Here is a 26,762-nt window from a genome sequence, read left to right as displayed (position 1 = left end):
TGCCCGGGAAGAGCTCCTGATGACTGGGACTGCCCAGGAAGAGCTCCTGGTGACTGGGACTGCCCAGGAAGAGCTCCTGGTGACTGGGACTGCCCGGGAAGAGCTCCTGATGACTGGGACTGCCCGGGAAGAGCTCCTGATGACTGGGACTGCCCGGGAAGAGCTCCTGATGACTGGGACTGCCCGGGAAGAGCTCCTGATGACTGGGACTGCCCAGGAAGAGCTCCTGATGACAGGGACTGCCCGGGAAGAGCTCCTGATGACTGGGACTGCCCAGGAAGAGCTCCTGATGACTGGGACTGCCCGGGAAGAGCTCCTGGTGACTGGGACTGCCCGGGAAAGAGCTCCTGATGACTGGGACTGCCCGGGAAGAGCTCCTGATGACTGGGACTGCCCGGGAAGAGCTCCTGATGACATGTTTACTATGGTGATGTTGGTTGGAAACTCTCCAGCTCGCCGACAAATAAACCCTTATTAATCTAAGATTTGGATTCGAGTGTCCCTGTGTACGAATTTCCACGACAATTTGGCGTCAATGAATAGGATGATTGATTCTGCCGGCGCAGCTTTCCAGTGGGGGTCTGTGAGGGAAATTCCTGTCTGACCAACAGAGGACGAGGACCCATCCAGAACAGACCGTTACTGGGAGCTGCCCAGGAGGAGACTCCTCATCTGCCAACAATTGAGGGACGGCAACTGATTTCAGGAAGTCAATTTTAATGAATCTGTATAAAAAAAAATATATATATATATATTAGAACATATATTAGAACATATAAAATGTAACATACAGATGTAGAAGGAGGGTACAACTAGCTTACAAAATAACACAAGGTGTTTTTGAATAAGGGGTGTTATTTACATGTATGGGAAGCAATAAGACCATGGAGACCATAGAGAATATAGAGATCATAAAGAGAATATAGAGACCATAAACTATAGGGACTATAGATGATATAACTATAGGGACTATAGATGATATAACTACAGGGACTATAGATGATATAACTACAGGGACTATAGATGATATAACTACAGGGACTATAGATGATATAACTACAGGGACTATAGATGATATATCTATAGGGGACTATAGATGCTGTAGGGGCTATAGATGATATAACTATAGGGACTATAGATGATATAACTATTGGGACTATAGATGATATAACTACAGGGACTATAGATGATATAACTACAGGGACTATAGAGGATATATCTATAGGGGACTATAGATGCTGTAGGGGCTATAGATGATATAACTATAGGGACTATAGATGATATAACTATAGGGACTATAGATTATATAACTATAGGGGACCATAGATGCTGTAGGGGCTATAGATGATATAACTACAGGGACTATAGATGCTGTAGGGGCTATAGATGATATAACTATAGGGAACTATAGATGATATAACCATAGGGACTATAGATTATATAACTATAGGGGACTATAGATGCTGTAGGGGCTATAGATGATATAACCATAGGGACTATAGATGATATAACTATAGGGGACTATAGATGATATAACTACAGGGACTATAGATGCTGTAGGGGCTATAGATGATATAACTATAGGGGACTATAGATGATATAACTATAGGGACTATAGATGATATAACTATAGGGACTATAGATGATATAACTACAGGGACTATAGATGACATAGCTATAGGGACTATAGATTATATAACTACAGGGACTATAGATGACATAGCTATAGGGACTATAGATTATATAACTACATGGAATATAGATGATATAACTATAGGGACTATAGATGATATATCTATAGGGACTATGTATATAACTACAGGGACTATAGATGATATAACTACAGGGACTATAGATGATATAACTATAGGGACTATAGATTATATAACTACATGGAATATAGATGATATAACTATAGGGACTATAGATGATATATCTATAGGGACTATGTATATAACTACAGGGACTATAGATGATATAACTACAGGGACTATAGATGATATAACTACATGGAATATAGATGATATAACTATAGGGACTATAGATGATATAACTACAGGGACTATAGATGCTGTAGGGACTATAGATGACATAGCTATAGGGACTATAGATGATATAACTACAGGGACTATAGATGATATAACTACAGGGACTATAGATTATATAACTAGGGACTATAGATTATATAACTACAGGGACTATAGATTATATAACTATAGGGACAATAGATGCTTTAGGGACGATAGATGATATAACTACAAGGACTACAGATGATATAACGATAGGGACTATAGATTATATAACTATAGGGACTATAGATGATATAACTATAGGGACTATAGATGCTTTAGGGACGATAGATGATATAACTACAAGGACTACAGATGATATAACTATAGGGGACTATAGATGATATATCTATAGGGACTATAGATGCTGCCGGGACTATAGATTATATAACTATAGGGACTATAGATGATAGAACAACAAGGACTATAGATAATATAACTGCAGGGGCTATAGATTATATAACTATAGGGACTATAGATGCTTTAGGGACTATGGATGATCTATAGATGATTTAACTATAGGGACTATAGATGATATAACTATAGTGACTATAGATGATATAACTATAGTGACTATAGATGATATAACTATAGGGACTATAGATAATTTAACTATAGGGACTATAGATTATATAACTATAGGGACTATAGATGTTTTAGGGACTATGGATGATATAACTACAGGGACAATAGATTATATAACTATAGGGACTATAGATCATATAACTATAGGGACTATAGATGATAGAACAACAAGGACTATGGATGATATAACTGAAGGGGCTATAGATGATATAACTATAGGGAATATAGATGATATAACTAAAGGGACTATAGATTATATAACTATAGGGACTATAGATGATAGAACAACAAGGACTATGGATGATATAACTGAAGGGGCTATAGATGATATAACTATAGGGAATATAGATGATATAACTAAAGGGACTATAGATTATATAACTACAGGGACTATAGATGATATAACTATAGGGACTATAGATGATATAACTATAAGGACTATAGATGATATAACTATAGGGACTATAGATGATATAACTACAGGGACTATAGATGATATAACTACAGGGACTATGTATGCTGTAGGGACTATAGATGATATATCTATAGGGACTATGTATGCTGTAGGGACTATAGATGATATAACTATAGGGACTATAGATGATATATCTATAGGGACTATGTATGCTGTAGGGACTATAGATGATATATCTATAGGGACTATGTATGCTGTAGGGACTATAGATGATATAACTACAGGGACTATAGATGATATAACTATAGGGACTATGTATGCTGTAGGGACTATAGATGATATATCTATAGGGACTATGTATGCTGTAGGGACTATAGATGATATAACTACAGGGACTATAGATGATATAACTATAGGGACTATAGATCATATAACTACAGGGACTATAGATTATATAACTATAGGGACCATAGATGATATAACTGAAGCGGCTATAGATGATATAACTATGGGGACGATAGATGCTTTAGGGACTATAGATGATATAACTACAGGGACTATAGATGATATAACTACAGGGACTATAGATGATATAACTACAGGGACTATAGATGATATAACCACAGGGACTATAGATTATATAACTATAGGGACTATAGATGATATAACTCTAGGGACTATAGATGATACAACTACAGGGACTATGGATGCTGTAGAGACTATAGATGGTATAACTCCAGGGACTATAGATGCTGTAGGGGCTATAGATGATATAACTCTCGGTGACTATAGATTATATAACTACAGGGACTATAGATGATATAACTACAGGGACTATAGATGATATAACTAAAGGGACTATATATGCTGTAGGGGCTATAGATGATATAACTACAGGGGCTACAGATGAGATAACTACAGGGACTATATATGCTATAGATGATTTAACTACAGGGACTATAGATGATATAACTACAGGGACTATAGATTATATAACTACAGGGGCTATAGATGATATAACTACAGGGGCTACAGATGAGAACTACAGGGACTACATATACTATAGATGATATAACTACAGGGTCTATAGATGATATAACTACAGGGACTATAGATGATATAACTACAGGGACTATAGATGATGTAACTATAGGGACTATAGATGATATAACTACAGGGGCTATAGATGATATAACTATAGGGACTATAGATGATAACTATAGGGACTATAGATCATATAACTACAGGGACTATAGATTATATTTCTACAGGGACTATAGATGCTTTAGGGACAATAAATGATATAACTATAGGGACTATAGATGATATAACTATAGGGACTATAGATGATATAACTACAGGGACTATAGATGATATAACTACAGGGACTATAGATGATAACTGTAGGGACTATCAATGATATAACTATAGGGACTATTGCTGATGTTGGTAATGGATGGTGGTTTCCCTCACCTTGAGTGATATACAGCATAAAGAGATGTTGGTAATGTATGGTAGTTTCCCTCACCTTGAGTGATATATAAAGAGATGTTGGTAATTAATGGTAGTTATAAACTGCATCCAGTTTGCTGAGTAGAGTGTTGGAAGCTATTTTGTAGATGATATAGCCGAAGTCGAGGATCGGTAGGATAGTCAGTTTCACTAGGGTAAGTTTGGCGGCGTAAGTGAAAGAGTCTTTGTTGCGGAATAGAAAGCTGATTCTAGATTTGATTTTCGATTGGAGATGTTTGACATGAGTCTGGAAGGAGAGTTTACAGTCTAGCCAGACACCATCCAGGGTGGTGATGCTAGTCGGGCGTGCGGGTGCAGGCTGTGAACGGTTGAAAAGCATGCATTTGGTTTTACTAGCGATTAAGAGCATTTGGAGGCCACAGAAGGAGTGTTGTATGGTATTGAAGCTCGTTTGGAGGTTAGATTGCACAGTGTCCAAGGAAGGGCCGGAAGTATACAGAATGGTTTAGTCTGCGTAGAGGTGGATCAGGGAATCGCCCGCAGCAAGAGCAACATCATTGATATATACAGAGAAAAGAGTCGGCCCGAGAATTTAACCCTGTGCCACCCCCATAGAGACTGCCAGAGGTCCGGACAACATGCCCTCCGATTTGACACACTGAACTCTGTCTGCAAAGTAATTGGTGAACCATGCGAGGCAGTCATCTGAAAAACCGAGGCTACTGAGTCTGCCGATAAGAATATGGTGATTGACAGAGTCGAAAGCCTTGGCAAGGTCGTTGAAGACGGCTGCACAGTACTGTCTTTTATCGATGGCGGTTATGATATCGTTTAGTACCTTGAGCGTGGTACAACAATACAATACAACAACACAACAACACAATACAACCACACTACAACAACACAACAACACAATACAACAATACAACACAACACAACACAAAAACACAATACAACACAACAATACAATACAAAAACACAACAATGCAATACAACAACACAACACAACAACACAATACAATACAACCACACAACAATACAATACAACCACACAACAACACAATACAACAACACAACACAACACAACACAAAAACACAACAACACAATACAACACAACAATACAATACAACAACACAACACAAAAACAACAATACAACACAACACAACAACACAATACAATACAACCACACAACAATACAACCACACAACAACACAATACAACAACACAACAACACAATACAACAACACAATACAAAAATGTCTCAACTGAGCATGTCTGTTACAACACAACAACAAAATACAACACAATACAACAATACAACATAACAACACAATACAACACAATAACACAGTACAACAATGTCTCAACTGAGCACGTTTGTTACAATAATACAACTATTTGTAAACTAGAACCTGCCATAGACGAGTGTATTATCCAGGAGGTGTACTGAACATCAAGCTGCCTCACACCATAGAAACAGGAGATGGACTCCTGCCCTACGGGCCGTTCTGGTTCACTCTACAGAAACAGGAGATGGACTCCTGCCCTACGGGCCGTTCTGGTTCACTCTACAGAAACAGGAGATGGACTCCTGCCCTACGGGCCGTTCTGGTTCACTCTACAGAAACAGGAGATGGACTCCTGCCGTACGGGCCGTTCTGGTTCACTCTACAGAAACAGGAGATGGACTCCTGCCGTACGGGCCGTTCTGGTTCACTCTACAGAAACAGGAGATGGACTCCTGCCCTACGGGCCGTTCTGGTTCACTCTACAGAAACAGGAGATGGACTCCTGCCATACGGGCCGTTCTGGTTCACTCTACAGAAACAGGAGATGGACTCCTGCCCTACGGGCCGTTCTGGTTCACTCTACAGAAACAGGAGAGGGACTCCTGCCCTAAGGGCCGTTCTGGTTCACTCTACAGAAACAGGAGATGGACTCCTGCCATACGGGCCGTTCTGGTTCACTCTACAGAAACAGGAGATGGACTCCTGCCCTACGGGCCGTTCTGGTTCACTCTACAGAAACAGGAGAGGGACTCCTGCCCTAAGGGCCGTTCTGGTTCACTCTACAGAAACAGGAGATGGACTCCTGCCCTACGGGCCGTTCTGGTTCACTCTACAGAAACAGGAGATGGACTCCTGCCCTAAGGGCCGTTCTGGTTCACTCTACAGAAACAGGAGATGGACTCCTGCCCTAAGGGCCGTTCTGGTTCACTCTACAGAAACAGGAGATGGACTCCTGCCCTAAGGGCCGTTCTGGTTCACTCTACAGAAACAGGAGATGGACTCCTGCCCTAAGGGCCGTTCTGGTTCACTCTACAGAGACAGGAGATGGACTCCTGCCCTACGGGCCGTTCTGGTTCACTCTACAGAAACAGGAGAGGGACTCCTGCCCTACGGGCCGTTCTGGTTCACTCTACAGAAACAGGAGATGGACTCCTGCCCTACGGGCCGTTCTGGTTCACTCTACAGAAACAGGAGATGGACTCCTGCCCTACGGGCCGTTCTGGTCCACTCTACAGAAACAGGAGATGGACTCCTGCCCTACGGGCCGTTCTGGTCCACTCTACAGAAACAGGAGATGGACTCCTGCCCTACGGGCCGTTCTGGTTCACTCTACAGAAACAGGAGAGGGACTCCTGCCCTACGGGCCGTTCTGGTTCACTCTACAGAAACAGGAGAGGGACTCCTGCCCTATGGGCCATTCTGGCTCGGATAAGGCTACTTACTTTACTAAATAAAACAAAAGCCCAGTTGCAATTAGAGATTAAATGAATTAAGACCTTAAAAAGCGATTGCCTTTAAAAAGCAACAAATCCCTTTGACAACAGGCTGTGGCATCGATATGATTCACAAACAATTGTTTTAGGTTCAACCTTGACTACAACGTGTAAATAGGATCAAGTCAGTCTGTCTAAAACAGAGTTTGGAAGAGCCATGAATCACAGCGGGTAAATGACAGTTGGGTTTTGATTTTGCCGATGTCCATTTGCTCACTAACATAAGGTGAACAGCTGCAGTGATTGCACTCTATCCACCAGCACAGACAGTGAGACAGACCTGTCCACTAGCACAGACAGTTAGACAGACCTGTCCACTAGCACAGACAGTGAGACAGACCTGTCCACTAGCACAGACAGTTAGACAGACCTGTCCACTAGCACAGACAGTTAGACAGACCTGTCCACTAGCACAGACAGTTAGACAGACCTGTCCACTAGCTCTGACTTTGTCTACAGAAGACAACACTTTGCACCTTTTTTTTTACTTGAGAAATTACTGCACCAAAACAACTTAGTTAGATGTAAAATTGCGCAAATAAAACATCCTTGGCAAAATAAATCTAAAAATGTATAGATTTCTTGAATCATCTTAGATTGCGAAATAGGCTATCACGTCTACAGTGGCTACAGTGGGGGACAATCATCAATAACCAAATCTGCCAGGGATCACACCTCCAGGACTGAAATCTGGGCTGCGTTTCAAAGTGATAAAAACCCCTCCTCTACTTGACCTCGCCTTGTGCCCTTCGGGGAATCCACGTTGACATATTCATCGTTGGTCCAAATGATTAGTCAAGGGAAGTTGGCAACGCAAGCCTCTCAGCCTTCGTTATGACCGGGGTTCATATTTAGGGAGCTATTTCCCCACCTGTGTTTTGTGGGATATTGATTGTTTGTTAGTGTGTTTGGGCACTACGTCCTCACGGTCTTTGTTATTTTGGTTTTGTTAGTTTCACTTAAATAAATATGTGGAACTGTACTCGCGCTGCACCTTGGTCCGCTCATTTCCAAGACCGTGCCTTTATTCCAATGCAGTAGATGTATCCCTTAATTTATCATTGTTTGCTTTTGTCAGTCAGCTGTTTAGAGCACTCGTTGTTTTTTCAGGTGCACCGTGGGTACTGGTCTGCTCCATCCGTGACCAGAAGTAGTAAACCTTTTATTTAGCTTATTATTTTATATCAATATTTGTTGTATTTCCTGAATCAGCTGAAGATTGACAACAATATCACTAGACATCACTAGACAACAATATCACTAGACACCAATAACTAGACACCAATATCACTAGACACCGATATCACTAGAGACCAATATCACTAGACAACAATATCACTAGACATCACTAGACAACAATATCACTAGACACCAATAACTAGACACCAATATCACTAGACACCGATATCACTAGACACCAATATCACTAGACAACAATATCACTTGACAACAATATCACTAGACAACAATATCACTAGAGACCAATATCACTAGACAACAATATCACTAGACAACAATATCACTAGACACCAATATAACTAGACAACTAGTCTACAGCTAGACACCAATATCACTAGACACAAATATCGCTAGACAACTAGTCTACAGCTAGACACCAATATCACTAGACACCAATATAAATAGACACCAACATCCCTAGACACCAACATCACTAGACAACTAGTCTACAGCTAGACACCAATATCACGAGACACCAATATCACTAGACACCAACATCCCTAGACACCAACATCACTAGACAACTAGTCTACAGCTAGACACCAATATCACAAGACACCAATATCACTAGACACCAATATCACTAGACACCAACATATATAGACAACTAGTCTACAGCTAGACACCAATATTTATAGACACCAATCTCACTAGACACCAACATCACTAGACACCAACATCACTAGACACCAATATCCGTAGACACCAATATCACAAGACACCAACATCACTAGACAACAATATCACGAGACACCAATATCACTAGACACCAACATCAATAGACAACTAGTCTACAGCTAGACACCAATATCACTAGATGTCAATATCACTAGACAACTAGTCTACAGCTAGACACCAATATCACTAGACAACTAGCCTACCGCTAGACACCAAAATCACTAGACAACTAGTCTACAGCTTGACACCAATATCACTAGACGCCAACATCACTAGATACCAACATCACTAGACACCAATATCACTAGACACTAATATCACTAGACACCAACATCACAAGACAACTAGTCTACAGCTAGACACCAATATTACTAAGTCGCTCTGGATAAGTCGCTCTGGATAAGAGCGTCTGCTAAATGACTTAAATGTAAATGTAAATTACTAGACACCAACATCAAGACAACTAGTCTACAGCTAGACACCAATATCACTAGACACCAATATCACTAGACACCAACATCACTAGACAACTAGTCTACAGCTAGACACCAATATCACTAGACAACTAGCCTACAGCTGGACACCAACATCACTAGACAAGTAGTCTACAGCTAGACACCAATCTCACTAGACACCAACATCACTAGACACCAACATCACTAGACACCAATATCACTAGACAACTAGTCTACAGCTAGACACCAATATCACTAGACACCAATATCACTAGACAACTAGCCGACAGCTCGACACCAATATCACTAGACAACTAGTCTACAGCTAGACACCAATATCACTAGACAACTAGCCTACAGCTCGACACCAATATCACTAGACAACTAGTCGACAGCTAGACACCAATATCACTAGACAACTAGCCTACCGCTAGACACCAAAATCACTAGACACCAACATCACTAGACACCAATATCACTAGACAACTAGTCTACAGCTAGACACCAATATCACTTGATGCCAATATCACTAGACAACTAGCCTACAGCCTGACACCAATATCACTAGACAACTAGTCGACAGCTAGACACCAATATCACTAGACAACTAGCCTACCGCTAGACACCAAAATCACTAGACAACTAGCCTACCGCTAGACACCAAAATCACTAGACAACTAGCCTACAGCTAGACACCAATATCAGTAGACAACTAGCCTACAGCTAGACACCAAAATCACTAGACAACTAGCCTACAGCTAGACACCAATATCGCTACTAAACTAGCATACAGCTCGACACCAATATCACTAGACACCAATATCACTAGACAACTAGCCTACAGCTAGACACCAATATCACTAGTCAACTAGCATACAGCTCGACACCAATATCACTAGACAACTAGCATACAGCTCGACACTAATGCACATCCAATCCATCCAACAAGTACACGTTAATGACAGCAGGCCTGTAGTTGACTCTTTCTGTTAGATTGTGCAATGGCATAGGCCTACATTATTGCTGATTGACAAGTGAATTTGATAGACAGAATAGAAAACTCCCTCGTTTTCTTCTCTCCAAGAATTCAACAGCTTGCAGGAGAACCTGAATGTTGCAAGTGTTCGCGTCCATTTTAAATAGTTTAAATAAGTGGTGATCTGTCATTCAGGGCAGGTTTTGAGCCCCACATTTTTTAAATTTTCTTTATATATATATTTTGGGGGGGCTTACCTGTTTTGCACGTTATTTTGGCATTAATACGAGTCACATATCACTTGGCAAACAATGTAAAAATATATATATATACATCATGGAGTTAAAAAGCTGCAAACAAACATGGTCTCTTTTTTGTTTTCTTGAGTAAGGCAGCTCCAAAATGCAGGTGTTTCAGCCTGGCTCAGTGCTTTCTGGGGTGGTGGGTCAAGCCAGCAGAAAATAGGAGCGTTGCGCCGTGATTGGATCAGTCTTCTGTCACTCATGGGGACCTTATGTCACAGCCAAGTAGATTAGACATTCATCGAACATTCAAGCCCTTTGGCTCCTGCCATAGAATTACATTAGTAGTGCCCTTCCAAGAAGGTTCAAGGTCATTGGCTAACGGATAAAATTATGTCAAATCACGTTAAATGTACAGTAGCTTTGATTGGACGGATCAGGTTAACATCTTACTTTCAAAATCTTAGCTAGCAGTCATCATCATACGTTTTGAACAGTCATTCAAATCCAACTTAGAATTGTAAATCCGGCCTCTTTGTCTTTCTTTGATGACAAAATTTGCCCACAAAGGATCGTCGTGCCTCCTTTCTGTTCAAGTAAGCACATGACAACAAGGTGAGTCCAAAAATGTCTTGTATGCTGCTGCATAAATGATGTAATATGCCAGGGAGATATGTATACTGTAGCTGAGAAAGTAATACTAAGTGTATGTTGTGTAGTAAGCTGTTAGTATCCCATGTGCCTCACCCTAATAACTTGGTCTATTTTCACCTCTTAATTTCACCTGACGTTACTGTTCTGACTCGGTGGTGCACATGTAGCCTATAATCTGTTTTGAGAAATATAATCATTGAATATTGTAAGAGTTTTGATGTCTGCTTATATGCCCCCTTTATTTATCCTACGGTTCTGACTTGGTGTACAGGGAGAACACTAAGAACGGCCCATGTTCTGAATTATGTTACTGTACATTTCAAAAGTGCTGAACAAATAGTTATATTAACTATGTCAATCCTGGCTCACTCATTAATGTCTTAATCAAAATTACAGATGGTCTCTTATACCTTATGCCATAGTTTGTACATCTCAATTGTCAGTAGAAACCACATTTGTTTAAGCAAGTCAGCCATATCAGCTATGTTTTTTTTAAAGGCAGTAAATGAGGCTCAATGAACTTCGCTGCCAGTCAAGCCTCTGCTGATAGCCAGGTGTAGGGGGAGTTGGGACTGCTGTTGTGACTCCGCTGTTGGGATAGCGTTATGTACCGTAGGCCCTAACAGTTTGTGGGCATCGTTTGTCACCGTTATAGTGCAATTCATGTTTTGTTTAGTGTTCTTTTGTGTAGTGACTTTGCTGGCAAGCGTCCCACTTTTTTTTTTTTGCCCCACCAAGATCTACATGCTAAAATCGCCACTGGTTGGAATATAGGTAAATATACCAAGAAAGATGTATCTCGACGACAGAGTGCCGCAAGACGATGTGCTAAGTCTTCTGCACTTCAGCAAAGAATTCACCTTCTTCCGCTACGTAATGACGTCATCCGCTCCGGTCCTCCTCGACAAGCGCTCTCTTGTTTTCCATCGGCCTCAGTCGGAGCCGGCGCGATTTTGACTTTGAATTATGAGCAGCCTATTAATAGAACAGAACTGATCGACTGATATTCTCGAAATAAGACCTTGAACGATAACGTTTTAAAAAAAAATGGTTGTATTGTATTGACATCTAAAAAAATATATAGCAGTTTTCAATGTTTTGTTCTTTATAATGAGACGTTGTACCTACAGTTTTTATGCACATTGAAACTGAAAACAATTTCAAGAGAGAAACTGTTATGCCCAGTCAGTCGTTTGGTCTTCTGATTTGAATTGTGTTTTCATATCAATAATTGTTCCACAAGTCTAGGGCAGGGATCATCAACTGGTTTCAGCTGCTGGACGATTTGTTTCTTGAGCAGGTCGGGGGCCAGAACATAATTACAAATCATTTCTACACTGCAAATTGACCACAAGAAACACAAACAAATATACTGTTTGACTAAAACATAATCATTTCAAACCTTGCTGACATTTGTATCCATCCCTTGTCTATTATGTGGGAATACTTGGGAAAGGATCTCTGAAATGAATCACTTGGAGCTTTTTCTTCTTCTTTTTTTTACAGTCTTTTATGTCCAACAATGAAACTATTTTTTTTTCTCCAAAAACTTTGGGGTCCAAATAAAACCGAGAGTTGGGGGAACCCTCATCTAGGGCTGCCATGGTCATCCAAAGGACCAACAAATCTGAGCATTATTGCGAAGAAGATACAACGTATTTAATTGTACACTGACATCAATAGCTTGATACAAAATGTTCTCCTAATGCAAAATTGAATGACCCCTAGGTACGGTACACTCCTATGTTCCCTCAGCCACCGGGAACATATAAGGCCCAGGGAACATAGACATAGACATGACCCAACTCTATGGTTTGAACACTTGAGCAACATTTTACAAGATTACACTGGCATATTGAAACGCATATGCAAAAGTATGGCTGCATAAAATCTGAATTGTTATTTTCTAGTTTACATTTAGATCTTAGACAACATTTAGATATCTTAGACATATAATGTGCTGTGTGGCTCAGTCGGTAGAGCATGGCGCTTGCAACGCCAAGCGTCGTGGGTTCGATTCCCGCTGGGGCCACCCATATGTAAAAGTAGTGGCCCCAGCCGACTTGTAAGTCGCTTTGGACAAAAGCGTCTGCTAAATGGGACATATTATTATTATATATTAATGCAATTCATATAATACGTGTGTAATAACATGACGTTGAATGATGTGGTAGCCAATCATTGATAGATTCATTATGCCAATAAATTCACTAGTTTGTGTCCTGTAACCAGAGATTATGTACAACATGCCATACTGTGTGAGACTAACCTGGAACGGTTGCCCTCATTCAACATGGCGACTGCTTAGCGTCATCACAGTGAAGCCATTTTGCCAGCACTAGCTTTGACCTATGAACCCCCAGAGTGTGGCAGCGCACCGCCATATTGACTGTTGTCTTGACTGGAGAAGATAGGGAAACATTTGTGATCCTAGAACAAATAGAAACCGTGCTTTTAAACATCTCTAAACTAGTGCAACCGTGACCAAAGGATATATCGGATATCTGCGTGATGGCGAGGAAGAAAAGCAAACAACAAGGAGTCGCGAGCAAGGAGTTAGTGTCCGGACAACAGAGCATATCGAAGAGCCCCGTCTCTCCCGGAGATGCAGCTGGCGGGGATGCAGGGCTGGATAGACTGGCGGCCAGGGCGAATCAGGTAACTAGCCTAGCAAGCAGACAAAACTACCAGCGGGCTAGTTAAAAGGTTAGCTAACCTACCGATCAGTTAGAGCCATCCTGTAGTTCTGCTTATTTCTTTAGAGAGGGGGTTTGGATGGTTGATTCTAGCTCAGTTGTATAACTAGCTTGTGCTCCAGGTTTTGTATTTTCGTTCATTTACTATTTGTGATCGGGGCGGAATTAGAGCTAGCTCCACTAGCATAATACATCATTAAAACTTAGCCAGCAAGTCGACAATAAAGACCCATTCGCATCAGTTTTAACCAACTAGTCTAGCTACAGTAACTAACTACATCCAGTCTGCATTTAGCCAACTAGTCTAGCTACAGTAACTAACTACATCCACTCTGCATTTAGCCAAATAGAGTAGCTACAGTAACTAACTACATCCAGTCTGCATTTAGCCAACTAGTCTAGCTACAGTAACTAACTACATCCAGTCTGCATTTAGCCAACTAGTCTAGCTACAGTAACCAACTACATCCACTCTGCATTTAGCCAAATAGAGTAGCTACAGTAACTAACTACATCCAGTCTGCATTTAGCCAACTAGTCTAGCTACAGTAACCAACTACATCTACTCTGCATTTAGCCAAATAGAGTAGCTACAGTAACTAACTACATCCAGTCTGCATTTAGCCAAATAGATTAGCTACAGTAACTAACTACAGCCAGTCTGCATTTAGCCAAATAGACTAGCTACAGTAACCAACTACATCCAGTCTGCATGTGCTGGTAGTAGTTCGTGTCATCCACAAGATTGACATCGTTGCAATCGCCTGCCACGGATAAGTTGTAAAATGTTGCCATCTAGCTTGTTAGCTCCTAGCTCGCCGTGGTATTGCAAGTTTGCTTACATTTTAACCGCAGTTGGTACACCATATACTGAGCACCGGTGCTGTTACTACATGTTGTAGCTAGTTGGCCAACGCACTACATCCCGGGGGTATTCATCTGGCCAGCTGAAAATGGTTTTAACGTTTGGCTAGCACCATGCATGGCTTGCTTTCTTATGTTTGCACTTTGCATGCGAGATCAGCGTCTGGAGTATTTCCATACATTTTCTCTGCGCGCATTTCTACTCTGAAGTGTCATATGCATGAGTCGAAGTTGTTACACCTACAAAGGCGTCCATGTAATGTTTAGGTATGGGGTTTTGTGGTCAACAAAGCATACTTTACCAGCAGACCACTAGCTAGTGTGGACCTGGGCCACATTAAATCACTACAAACTTGCCACTGTGCATGTGCCAAGCTGCCTCCATGGCCAACCTTTATTTCCTCTTTGCTATATAGACGTTGTGATTGTGGTCAACATAGTCAGATCTTACTCGTGAAATTCTTGTCTGTTAAAAACCTGACCTCAGATCAGTGTCCAGAGGGCAACTTCATCATGCTCCATGTCTGTCTCACTGACATCCACCTCTCCTCAGATTCCATCCTCTCCCCCCCCCCCCCCCTAATCTTATTGACCAAATCCATTCTCCTCTTCACCCGTCCTCCTCTCCAACCCTCTCTTCTCCTCCCCTTCTCTCCTTCTCTCCTGCCCCTCACCTAGATGTTTGACCTTTCTTTCTCCTCCTCTCCGCTGCATTCCTAATGTCACCGGCTCACCTCTCTGTTGCTCTCTCCCAGCCGAGGCACACCTGCTGCCTCCTGTGTCACCGTGAGTTTAAGGACTGGGGGGCGAGCTCTGCCAACGGTCTGCCTGGGGGCCACGGGGCGAAGCTATCTGACGCTGTCCCAGCCCTGTCCCAGGCCCTGCTCCGAGAGGTGCCGGGTCAGAAGCTGTCCGACACCGTGCCTTCGCTGAGCCAGTCTCTACTGGGAGAGGTTCCGCTCTGGATCTGCCAGAGCTGCCGGAAGAGTGTTGAGGAAGAGGAGAGACAGAGCACCCAGGAAACGCCTGCACCGGTAAGAAGAGGGAGGAGGTAGGGTGGAGGGGGAAGGGGATAGAAGGTGGTATGCGGAGAGGAAGATGAGGAGAGACTGAGCAACCAGGAAACGCCTGCACCGGTAAGAGGGAGGGAGGGGGAAGGGGAGAGGAGGTAGGGAGGGAGGAGAGACAGAGCACCCAGGAAATGCCTGCACCGGTAAGAAGGGAGGTAGGGAGGAGGTGGTATGGGGAGAGTGTGGAAGATGAGGAGAGACAGAGCGCCCAGGAAACACCTGCACCGGTAAGAAGGGGAGGGAGGGGAGAGGGAGAGGAGAGGAGGAGGTAGGGAGGAGGAGAGACGGAGCACCCAGGAAATGCCTTCACCGGTAAGAAGGGAGGTAGGGAGGAGGAGGTAGGGAGGGGAGAGACAGAGCGCCCAGGAAACGCCTGCACCAGTAAGAAGGGGAGGGAGTTGGGAGGGGAGAGGAGGTAGGGAGGAGGGGGAAGGGGATAGAAGGTGGTATGCAGAGAGGAAGATGAGGAGAGACAGAGCACCCAGGAAACGCCTGCACCAGTAAGAAGGGGAGGGAGGGAGGGGGAAGGGGAGGTAGGGAGGAGGAGAGACAGAGCACCCAGGAAACGCCTTCACCGGTAAGGAGGGAGGAGGAGGTAGGGAGAGGAGGTATGGACGGGAGAGGAGGTATGGAGGGGGGAGGAGGTGGAGAGGGGGGAGGAGGTGTTGAGGGGAGAGGAGGAGGAGGGAGGGAGGGGTGGAAGATGAGGAGAGACTGAGCGCCCAGGAAACGCCTGCACCAGTAAGAAGGGGAGGGAGGTAGGGAGGAGGAGAGACAGAGCACCCAGGAAACGCCTTCAACCGGTAAGAAGGAAGGGAGGGAGGAGGGGGGAGAGGAGTTAGGGAGGGGAGGAGGTGGTGAGGGGAGGGGAGGAGGTGGTGAGGGGAGGGGAGAGGAGGGAGGGAGGGGAGAGGAGGAGGGAGGGAGGGGAGAGGAGGTAGGGAGGGGTGGAAGATGAGAGACTGAGCGCCCAGGAAACACCTGAACCGGTAAGAGGGGGAGGAGGAGGTAGGGGGGAGAAGATGAGAGAGAGAGTGCCCAGGAGTCACCTGCGCCATGAGGAGAAGAATGAGTGAGGCAGGGAGGGGGGGACGTAGGGGAGTGGAAGAGTTAGGTGAGTGAGAGGAGAGGGAGGGGAGAGGAGGGGAGAGGAGAGAGGTGAGGAGACGTCTGCACTGCTGCATATGACAAGACCATGCATGCACCTCAAGCCTAGTATTAGCACTATCTACAGTTACGTTTCACAACACCCGTGTTCCAGCCTGCACGCTATGGGTTGTGTTTATGGAAATGGCTGTTTTCTGAAGGTCTTTAAATTTAAAAAAAAAAAAAAATGTTTTTACAATAGTGTGTGTGTGTTTGGTCAGCTTATACGCCAACAAGCTGAAAGGCACTGGATTTGGTGGTGGTGGAGACCGACAGCTTTGGGACTGTTATGCCGTGACTCTTTATGGTGTTACAGTGCTTCATTCTGCACGACTAAATGAATACCACATCTAAGCATCCTGACATAAGATTAGCCTCTTCTAAAGCTGTTTGTTCTCTGTCAGACTTGGCCTTCTCTCGTCACAAGCAGAGGTAGTCTTATTCATGTGGATTCTGGAGAAAATATACTTTTCGTCTTAAGAGGCGTTTTTTTTATATAATAAAAAAAAAACTATGTCCGTATTTAAATGCAATACAAATCTAAGAGATTGCTCTGTGCTCAAGGTAAGGTAAATAACTAGTGTCGTCAGAGACAGAACGGCCCATCGGGTTTGAGAAGAGGGCGACGAACCTAAAACGATCGACACGACCGATCATTTATCAGAGGCGTTTAGCTGATAGCGTTCGTTATGATAAGTAGCTCTATACTAGAGAAATGTGTATATATATATACTAGATACGTTTGCTAATATGGGTGATTGTTAATGAATATATATATATATACATACACTAGAGAAATGTCAAGTTTGGAAAGTAAATGCGTTTGCTAATATTGGTGATTGTTAATGAGACAATGAATGCCTACAACCATCAGACTGGTAGTATTAGTTTAAAAGGATTATATTAAAAAACAACTGTGGGGTTCATTAATGTTATGAACTGTGGGGTTCATTAATGTTATGAACTGTGGGGCTCATTAATGTTATGAACTGTGGGGCTCATTAATATTATGAACTGTGGGGTTCATTAATATTATGAACTGTGGGGCTCATTCATGTTATGAACTGTGGGGCTCATTCATGTTATGAACTGTGGGGCTCATTCATGTTATGAACTGTGGGGCTCATTGATGTTATGAACTGTGGGGCTCATTGATGTTATGAACTGTGGTGCTCATTAATATTATGAACTGTGGGACTCATTGATGTTATGAACTGTGGGGCTCATTGATGTTATGAACTGTGGGACTCATTGATGTTATGAACTGTGGGGCTCATTGATGTTATGAGCTGTGGGGCTCATGTTATGAACTGTGGGGCTCATTGATGTTATGAACTGTGGGGCTCATTGATGTTATGAACTGTGGGGCTCATTAATGTTATGAGCTGTGGGGCTCATTGATGTTATGAGCTGTGGGGCTCATTAATATTATGAACTGTGGGGCTCATTGATGTTATGAGCTGTGGGGCTCATTGATGTTATGAACTGTGGGGCTCATTGATGTTATGAACTGTGGGGCTCATTGATGTTATGAACTGTGGGGCTCATTGATGTTATGAACTGTGGGGCTCACTGATGTTATGAACTGTGGGGCTCACTGATGTTATGAACTGTGGGGCTCACTGATGTTATGAACTGTGGGGCTCACTGATGTTATGAACTGTGGGGCTCACTGATGTTATGAACTGTGGGGCTCACTGATGTTATGAACTGTGGGGCTCACTGATGTTATGAACTGTGGGGCTCACTGATGTTATGAACTGTGGGGCTCACTGATGTTATGAACTGTGGGGCTCTTTAATATTATGAACTGTGGGGCTCATTGGTGTTATGAGCTGTGGGGCTCATTGATGTTATGAACTGTGGGGCTCATTGATGTTATGAACTGTGGGGCTCACTGATGTTATGAACTGTGGGGCTCATTGATGTTATGAACTGTGGGGCTCATTGATGTTATGAACTGTGGGGCTCATTGATGTTATGAACTGTGGGGCTCATTGATGTTATGAACTGTGGGGCTCATTGATGTTATGAACTGTGGGGCTCATTGACGTTATGAACTGTGGGGCTCATTGATGTTATGAACTGTGGGGCTCATTGACGTTATGAACTGTGGGGCTCATTGATGTTATGAACTGTGGGGCTCATTGATGTTATGAACTGTGGGGCAGCTTCATTAAATAGTACCCACAGAACAGCCGTCTCAACTTCAACAGTGAAGAGGCGACTCCGGGATGTTGGCCTTCTAGGCAGAATTCCTCTGTCCAGTGTCTGTGCTCTTTTGCCCATCTTAATCTTTTCTTTTTTTTGGCCAGTCTGAGATGTGGCTTTTTCTTTGCAACTCTGCCTAGAAAACCAGCATCCCGGAGTCACCTCTTCACTGTTGACTTTGAGACTGGTGTTTTGCGGGTACTATTTAATGAAGCTGCCAGTTGAGGACCTGTGAGGTGTCTGTTTCTCAAACTAGACACTTTAATGTACTTGTCCTCTTGCTCAGTTGTGCACCGCGGCCTCCCACTCCTCTTTCTATTCTGGTTAGAGCCAGTTTGTGCTGTTCTGTGAAGGGAGTAGTTCACAGCGTTGTACGAGATCTTCAGTTTCTTGGCAATTTCTCACATGGAATAGCCTTCATTTCTCAGAACAAGAATAGACTGACGAGTTTCAGAAGAAAGTTCTTCAGGCCATTTTGAGCCTGTAATCGAACCCACAAATGCTGATGCTCCAGATACTCAATGAGTCTAAAGAAGGACAGTTTTATTGCTTCTTCAATCAGCACAACAGTTTTCAACTGTGCTAACATAATTACAAAAGGGTTTTCTAATGATCAATTAGCCTTTTAAAATGATAAACTTGGATGAGCTAACACAATGTGCCATTGGAACACAGGAGTGATGGTTGCTGATAATGGGCCTCTGTACGTCTATGTAGATATTCCATTAAAAATCAGCCGTTTCCCGCTACAATAGTCATTTACAACATTAACAATGTCTACACTGTATTTCTGATCAATTTGATGTTATTTTAATGGACCAAAAAAATGTTTTTCTTCAAAATAAAAAGGACATTTCTGAGTGACCCCAAACTTATGAACAGAAGTGTGAACACAGACATAAATAATGCAATTGAACTAACATATAACATATCATGTTTCTCCTGTCTCCTCCTCTCCCAGGTACCAGTCAGACAGCTCCAATTAATAACATTGTATCTTCCTCCATTTCTGCTCTGTCTACAACATCAAATGTTAGTGGGGGGGGGGGGGGCTGCTATACCTAATCAACCATGTCCTGAACTAGCATCTTCTCTCTCCCCCCCCCTCCCCAGGTTCCGTTGTCCCACTCGTCGTTGTGTAAGGCTCAGAGTTGTGGGAATGGTTACCCAGAGCAGAGCTCGGTAGACTGGGACCCATCCTCCTTCCTCTCGGCCCACAAGCTTTCTGGTCTCTGGAACTCGGCTCACAGCAACGGAGGGATCCACTGCAACCACAGCACTGCCTCGCACGCACAGCAAGGTAAAACGCACCTTGACCCCACACCTCTCTGCTCGGGTCTCTCAAGGTTAAGTCCTACACGGATGCAAACTACTGTAGACATTTCATTATTTAGGCTACCGGGGCGGCAGGGTAGACTAGTGGTTAGAGCGTTGGAGTAGTAACCGGAAGGCTGCAAACCCCCGAGCTGACAAGGTCAATGTTAAATCTGTCGTTCTGCCCCTGAACAGGCAGTTAACCCACTGTTCCTAGGCCGTCATTGAAAATAAGAATTTGTTCTTAACTGACTTGCCTGGTAAAATAAAAATTAAAAATTTGTTTTCAGTTCATTTACTGTAACAGAATTGTCACATCTTGACCCCACACCTCTCTGCTCGGGTCTCTCAAGGTTAAGTCCTACACGGATGCAAACTACTGTAGACATTTCATTTTTTGGTTTTCAGTTCATTTACTGTAACAGAATTGTAACATTTACACTGACAACATGGAGGGAACTATACTCCAGTGTGTGTCTACTGAAACACAACCTGTTACTCCCCTGAGTAAAACTTTCTTCAATCAATCAATCGTATTTATAAATCTCTTCTTACATCAGCCGATGTCACAAAGCGTTGCTACAGAAACCCAGCCTAAAACCCCCACAACAGCAAGCAATGCAGGTGTAGAAGCACGGTGGCTAGGAAAAACTCCCATAGAAAGGCCAGAACCTAGGAAGAAACCTAGAGAGGAACCAGGCTATGAGGGGTGGAGATTATAAACCTAGAGAGGAACCAGGCTATGAGGGGTGGAGATTATAAACCTAGAGAGGAACCAGGCTATGAGGGGTGGAGATTATAAACCTAGAGAGGAACCAGGCTATGAGGGGTGGCCAGTCCTTTTCTGGCTGTGCCGGGTGGAGATTATAACAGAACATGGCCAAGATGTTCAAACGTTCATCTTCCTCTAATTCATTATCCCTCCCTCCTCTGGTCCAATAGGAACAGGGGGACCAGCGTGTCATGAGAAGCGAGGCTCTCATGAGGCTCCTGGGAAATCTGCTAAAACGCCTGGGGCCAAAGTGTGCCCCTACAGTCACCCTTCCCAGAATTCCAGTGGTTCTTCCCCCGGGAACCCGCTCTCTACCTCCGGGGACCTCTGTAAGACCACCCCAAAGCACTTCAAGACCATGTGCCGACGACCAACACCGCCTGGTGAGATCTCTCTCTTTCTCTCCACCCTTTTTAGGACACAGAGAATTCAAGACATACCGGCATCTAACCTGAATTACAGTTCACGTGTCCTGTTGACAATAGCGCATTATTAATGCATACACACACAAATCTCAGGGAAGGATTGTGCCCATAGATTACACCTCTAGAGAGAAGCAGAGATATGGCCCATGGATTACACCTCTAGGGAGAAGCAGAGATATGGCCCATAGATTATTAATCTAGGGAGAAGCAGAGATATGACCCATAGATTATTAATCTAGAGAGAAGCAGAGATATGGCCCATGGATTACACCTCTAGAGAGAAGCAGAGATATGGCCCATGGATTACACCTCTAGAGAGAAGCAGAGATATGGCCCATGGATTACACCTCTAGAGAGAAGCAGAGATATGGCCCATGGATTACACCTCTAGGGAGAAGCAGAGATATGACCCATAGATTATTAATCTAGAGAGAAGCAGAGATATGGCCCATGGATTACACCTCTAGAGAGAAGCAGAGATATGGCCCATAGATTATTAATCTAGGGAGAAGCAGAGATATGACCCATAGATTATTAATCTAAAGAAAAGCAGAGATATGGCCCATGGATTACACCTCTAGAGAGAAGCAGAGATATGGCCCATAGATTACACCTCTAGAGAGAAGCAGAGATATGGCCCATGGATTACACCTCTAGAGAGAAGCAGAGATATGGCCCATAAATTATTAATCTAGAGAGAAGCAGAGATATGGCCCATAGATTATTAATCTAGAGAGAAGCAGAGATATGGCCCATTGCTTCTCTCTAGAAGTGTAATCTGAGATATGGCCCATAGATTACACCTCTAGAGAGGGCAGGGTAGCCTAGTGGTTAGAGCGTTGGACTAGTAACCGGAAGGCTGCAAGTTCAAACCCCCGAGCTGACAAGGTACACATCTGTCGTTCTGCCCCTGAACAGGCAGTTAACCCACTGTTCCTAGGACATCAATGAAAATAAGAATTTTGTTCTTAACTGATTTGCCTAGTAAAATAAAGGTAAAAAGAAAAAGGAAAAAAAAGAGAGAAGCAGAGATATGGCCCATAGATTACAGCTCTAGAGAGAAGCAGAGATATGGCCCATAGATTACAGCTCTGGAGAGAAGCAGAGATATGGCCCATAGATTACAGCTCTAGAGAGAAGCAGAGATATGGCCCATAGATTACAGCTCTGGAGAGAAGCAGAGATATGGCCCATAGATTATTAATCTAGAGAGAAGCAGAGATATGGCCCATAGATTACACCTCTAGAGAGAAGCAGAGATATGACCAATAGATTATTAATCTAGAGAGAAGCAGAGATATGGCCCATAGATTACACCTCTAGAGAGAAGCAGAGATATGGCCCATAGATTATTAATCTAGAGAGAAGCAGAGATATGGCCCATAGATTACACCTCTAGAGAGAAGCAGAGATATGACCAATAGATTATTAATCTAGAGAGAAGCAGAGATATGGCCCATAGATTACAGCTCTAGAGAGAAGCAGAGATATGGCCCATAGATTATTAATCTAGAGAGAAGCAGAGATATGGCCCATAGATTACAGCTCTGGAGAGAAGCAGAGATATGGCCCATAGATTACACCTCTAGAGAGAAGCAGAGATATGGCCCATAGATTACAGCTCTGGAGAGAAGCAGAGATATGGCCCATAGATTACACCTCTAGAGAGAAGCAGAGATATGACCCATAGATTATTAATCTAGAGAGAAGCAGAGATATGGCCCATAGATTACAGCTCTAGAGAGAAGCAGAGATATGGCCCATAGATTATTAATCTAGAGAGAGGCAGAGATATGGCCCATAGATTATTAATCTAGAGAGAAGCAAGGATATGACCCATAGATTATTAATCTAGAGAGAGGCAGAGATATGGCCCATAGATTATTAATCTAGAGAGAAGCAGAGATATGGCCCATAGATTATTAATCTAGAGAGAAGCAGAGATATGGCCCATTGATTACAGCTCTGGAGAGAAGCAGACATCTGTATCCACTGGGAATCACAACTATGTTTGTCCAATATTCCAGTCAACACTTGTCTCTCCTCTGTCCTCCAGGGGAATCATTCCACCCCAGCGACCACCACCAACACTCAGACCTGTCTGTCCCCCCCAACAGCCCCACTGGCCTCTCCTCCTCCTCTCAGCAGTCCTCTCTCCTGCCCCTCCAGCAGAGCTCCGGAGGGCAGCAGTACGGCCATGTCACATCCTCCTCCTCTCCCGGTCTAGCTGCTCACGCCCCCTTCTCCCCGCTGGTACCAAACCTCCACGTCCCCGCGGCAGGGGCCAAGCTGGGGGCCCTGGGTGGCCCTGACTGCTCAGCAGGGGCCAAGCTGGGGGCCCTGGGTGGCCCTGACTGCTCAGCAGGGGCCAAGCTGGGGGCCCTGGGTGGCCCTGACTGCCCAACAGGGGCCAAGCTGGGGGCCCTGGGTGGCCCTGACTGCCCAACAGGGGCCAAGCTGGGGGCCCTGGGTGGCCCTGACTGCTCTGCAGCGGCCCTCCATAAGCCCTTGGCATGTAAGAACTCACACATTCCTCCTGTGAACGGCCAGCACAGCAAACTGGGCCCCTCCCTGATGGGCTGTAACCACCCCTGCAATGGTCACAGTGGGGGGGCGCTGCCCTCTTCCAACGTGGGACACCTGACCGCTGGGCAACACCTGACCGCTGGGCAACACCTGACCGCTGGGCAACACCTGACCGCTGGGCAACACCTGACCGCTGGGCAACACCTGACCGCTGGGCAACACCTGACCGCTGGGCAACACCTGACCGCTGGGCAACACCTGACCGCTGGGCAACACCTGACCGCTGGGCAACACCTGACCGCTGGGCAACACCTGACCGCTGGGCAACACCTGACCGCTGGGCAACACCTGACCGCTGGGCAACACCTGACCGCTGGGCAACACCTGACCGCTGGGCAACACCTGACCGCTGGGCAACACCTGACTGCTGGGCAACACCTGACTGCTGGGCAACACCTGACCGCTGGGCAACACCTGACCGCTGGCGCCTGCAGGTTGGTAGTTTGATAGATTGTTCTTCTCCATCCTGTGAAACTCTGTAGGTTCATAAAATGTAGTGATAGTATCTATCTAGTGATAAGACAGCTCTTAGTGGTGTTCCATTCATAGGTTGATGTTTCTACGGTAATGGTGTTCTGTTGTTTCTACGGTAATGGTGTTCCGTTGATAGGTTGATGTTTCTACGGTAATGGTGTTCCGTTGATAGGTTGATGTTTCTATGGTAATGGTGTTCCGTTGATAGGTTGATGTTTCTACGGTAATGGTGTTCCGTTGATAGGTTGATGTTTCTACGGTAATGGTGTTCCATTGATAGGTTGATGTTTCTATGGTAATGGTGTTCCGTTGATAGGTTGATGTTTCTACGGTAATGGTGTTCTGTTGATGTTTCTATGGTAATGGTGTTCCGTTGATGTTTCTACGGTAATGGTGTTCCCATTGATGGGTTGATGTTTTTACGGTAATGGTGTTCTGTTGTTTCTACGGTAATGGTGTTCCGTTGATAGGTTGATGTTTCTTCGGTAATGGTGTTCCGTTGATAGGTTGATGTTTCTACGGTAATGGTGTTCCGTTGATAGGTTGATGTTTCTACGGTAATGGTGTTCCATTGATAGGTTGATGTTTCTATGGTAATGGTGTTCCGTTGATAGGTTGATGTTTCTACGGTAATGGTGTTCTGTTGATGTTTCTACGGTAATGGTGTTCCCATTGATGGGTTGATGTTTCTATGGTAATGGTGTTCCGTTGATGTTTCTACGGTAATTTACATTTACATTTAAGTCATTTAGCAGACGCTCTTATCCAGAGCGACTTACAAATTGGTGAATTCACCTTCTGACATCCAGTGGAACAGCCACTTTACAATAGTGCATCTAAATCATTAAGGGGGGGGTGAGAAGGATTACTTATCCTATCCTAGGTATTCCTTGAAGAGGTGGGGTTTCAGGTGTCTCCGGAAGGTGGTGATTGACTCCGCTGTCCTGGCGTCGTGAGGGAGTTTGTTCCACCATTGGGGGGCCAGAGCAGCGAACAGTTTTGACTGGGCTGAGCGGGAACTGTACTTCCTCAATGGTAGGGAGGCGAGCAGGCCAGAGGTGGATGAACGCAGTGTCCTTGTTTGGGTGTAGGGCCTGATCAGAGCCTGGAGGTACTGCGGTGCCATTCCCCTCACAGCTCCGTAGGCAAGCACCATGGTCTTGTAGCGGATGCGAGCTTCAACTGGAAGCCAGTGGAGAGAGCGGAGGAGCGGGGTGACGTGAGAGAACATGGGAAGGTTGAACACCAGACGGGCTGCGGCGTTCTGGATGAGTTGTAGGGGTTTAATGGCACAGGAAGGGAGCCCAGCCAACAGCGAGTTGCAGTAATCCAGACGGGAGATGACAAGTGCCTGGATTAGGACCTGCGCCGCTTCCTGTGTGAGGCAGGGTCGTACTCTGCGGATGTTGTAGAGCATGAACCTACAGGAACGGGCCACCGCCATGATGTTGGTTGAGAACGACAGGGTGTTGTCCAGGATCACGCCAAGGTTCTTAGCGCTCTGGGAGGAGGACACAATGGAGTTGTCAACCGTGATGGCGAGATCATGGAACGGGCAGTCCTTCCCCGGGAGGAAGAGCAGCTCCGTCTTGCCAAGGTTCAGCTTGAGGTGGTGATCCGTCATCCACACTGAT

General features: G+C 44.2%; 1 protein-coding gene across 2 annotated transcripts in view; it reads left to right on the top strand.

Annotated features, from left to right (window-relative positions):
- Positions 1–13,707: 13,707 nt before the first annotated feature.
- The window catches only part of LOC135526797 (protein FAM193B-like), a 51,084-nt gene continuing 38,029 nt past the window's right edge, over positions 13,708–26,762 (top strand). The window contains exons 1-6 of one of the 2 annotated variants that reach the window (XM_064955462.1): positions 13,708–14,228; positions 15,886–16,164; positions 20,671–20,857; positions 21,814–22,026; positions 24,125–25,014; positions 25,051–25,088. In XM_064955462.1, the coding sequence (XP_064811534.1) occupies positions 14,082–14,228; positions 15,886–16,164; positions 20,671–20,857; positions 21,814–22,026; positions 24,125–25,014; positions 25,051–25,088 (1,754 nt within the window). In that variant the 5' untranslated portion in view covers positions 13,708–14,081. Of the gene's footprint in view, positions 14,229–15,885; positions 16,165–20,670; positions 20,858–21,813; positions 22,027–24,124; positions 25,089–26,762 lie in introns of both variants that reach the window. The other variant, XM_064955461.1, reaches the window with a different exon arrangement.

Source organism: Oncorhynchus masou, chromosome 32 (assembly GCF_036934945.1).
Source record: "Oncorhynchus masou masou isolate Uvic2021 chromosome 32, UVic_Omas_1.1, whole genome shotgun sequence".
Lineage (NCBI taxonomy): Eukaryota > Metazoa > Chordata > Actinopteri > Salmoniformes > Salmonidae > Oncorhynchus > Oncorhynchus masou.
The sequence above is the reverse complement of the archived record's forward strand: the minus strand, read 5'-3'. Positions and strand labels throughout refer to the sequence as shown.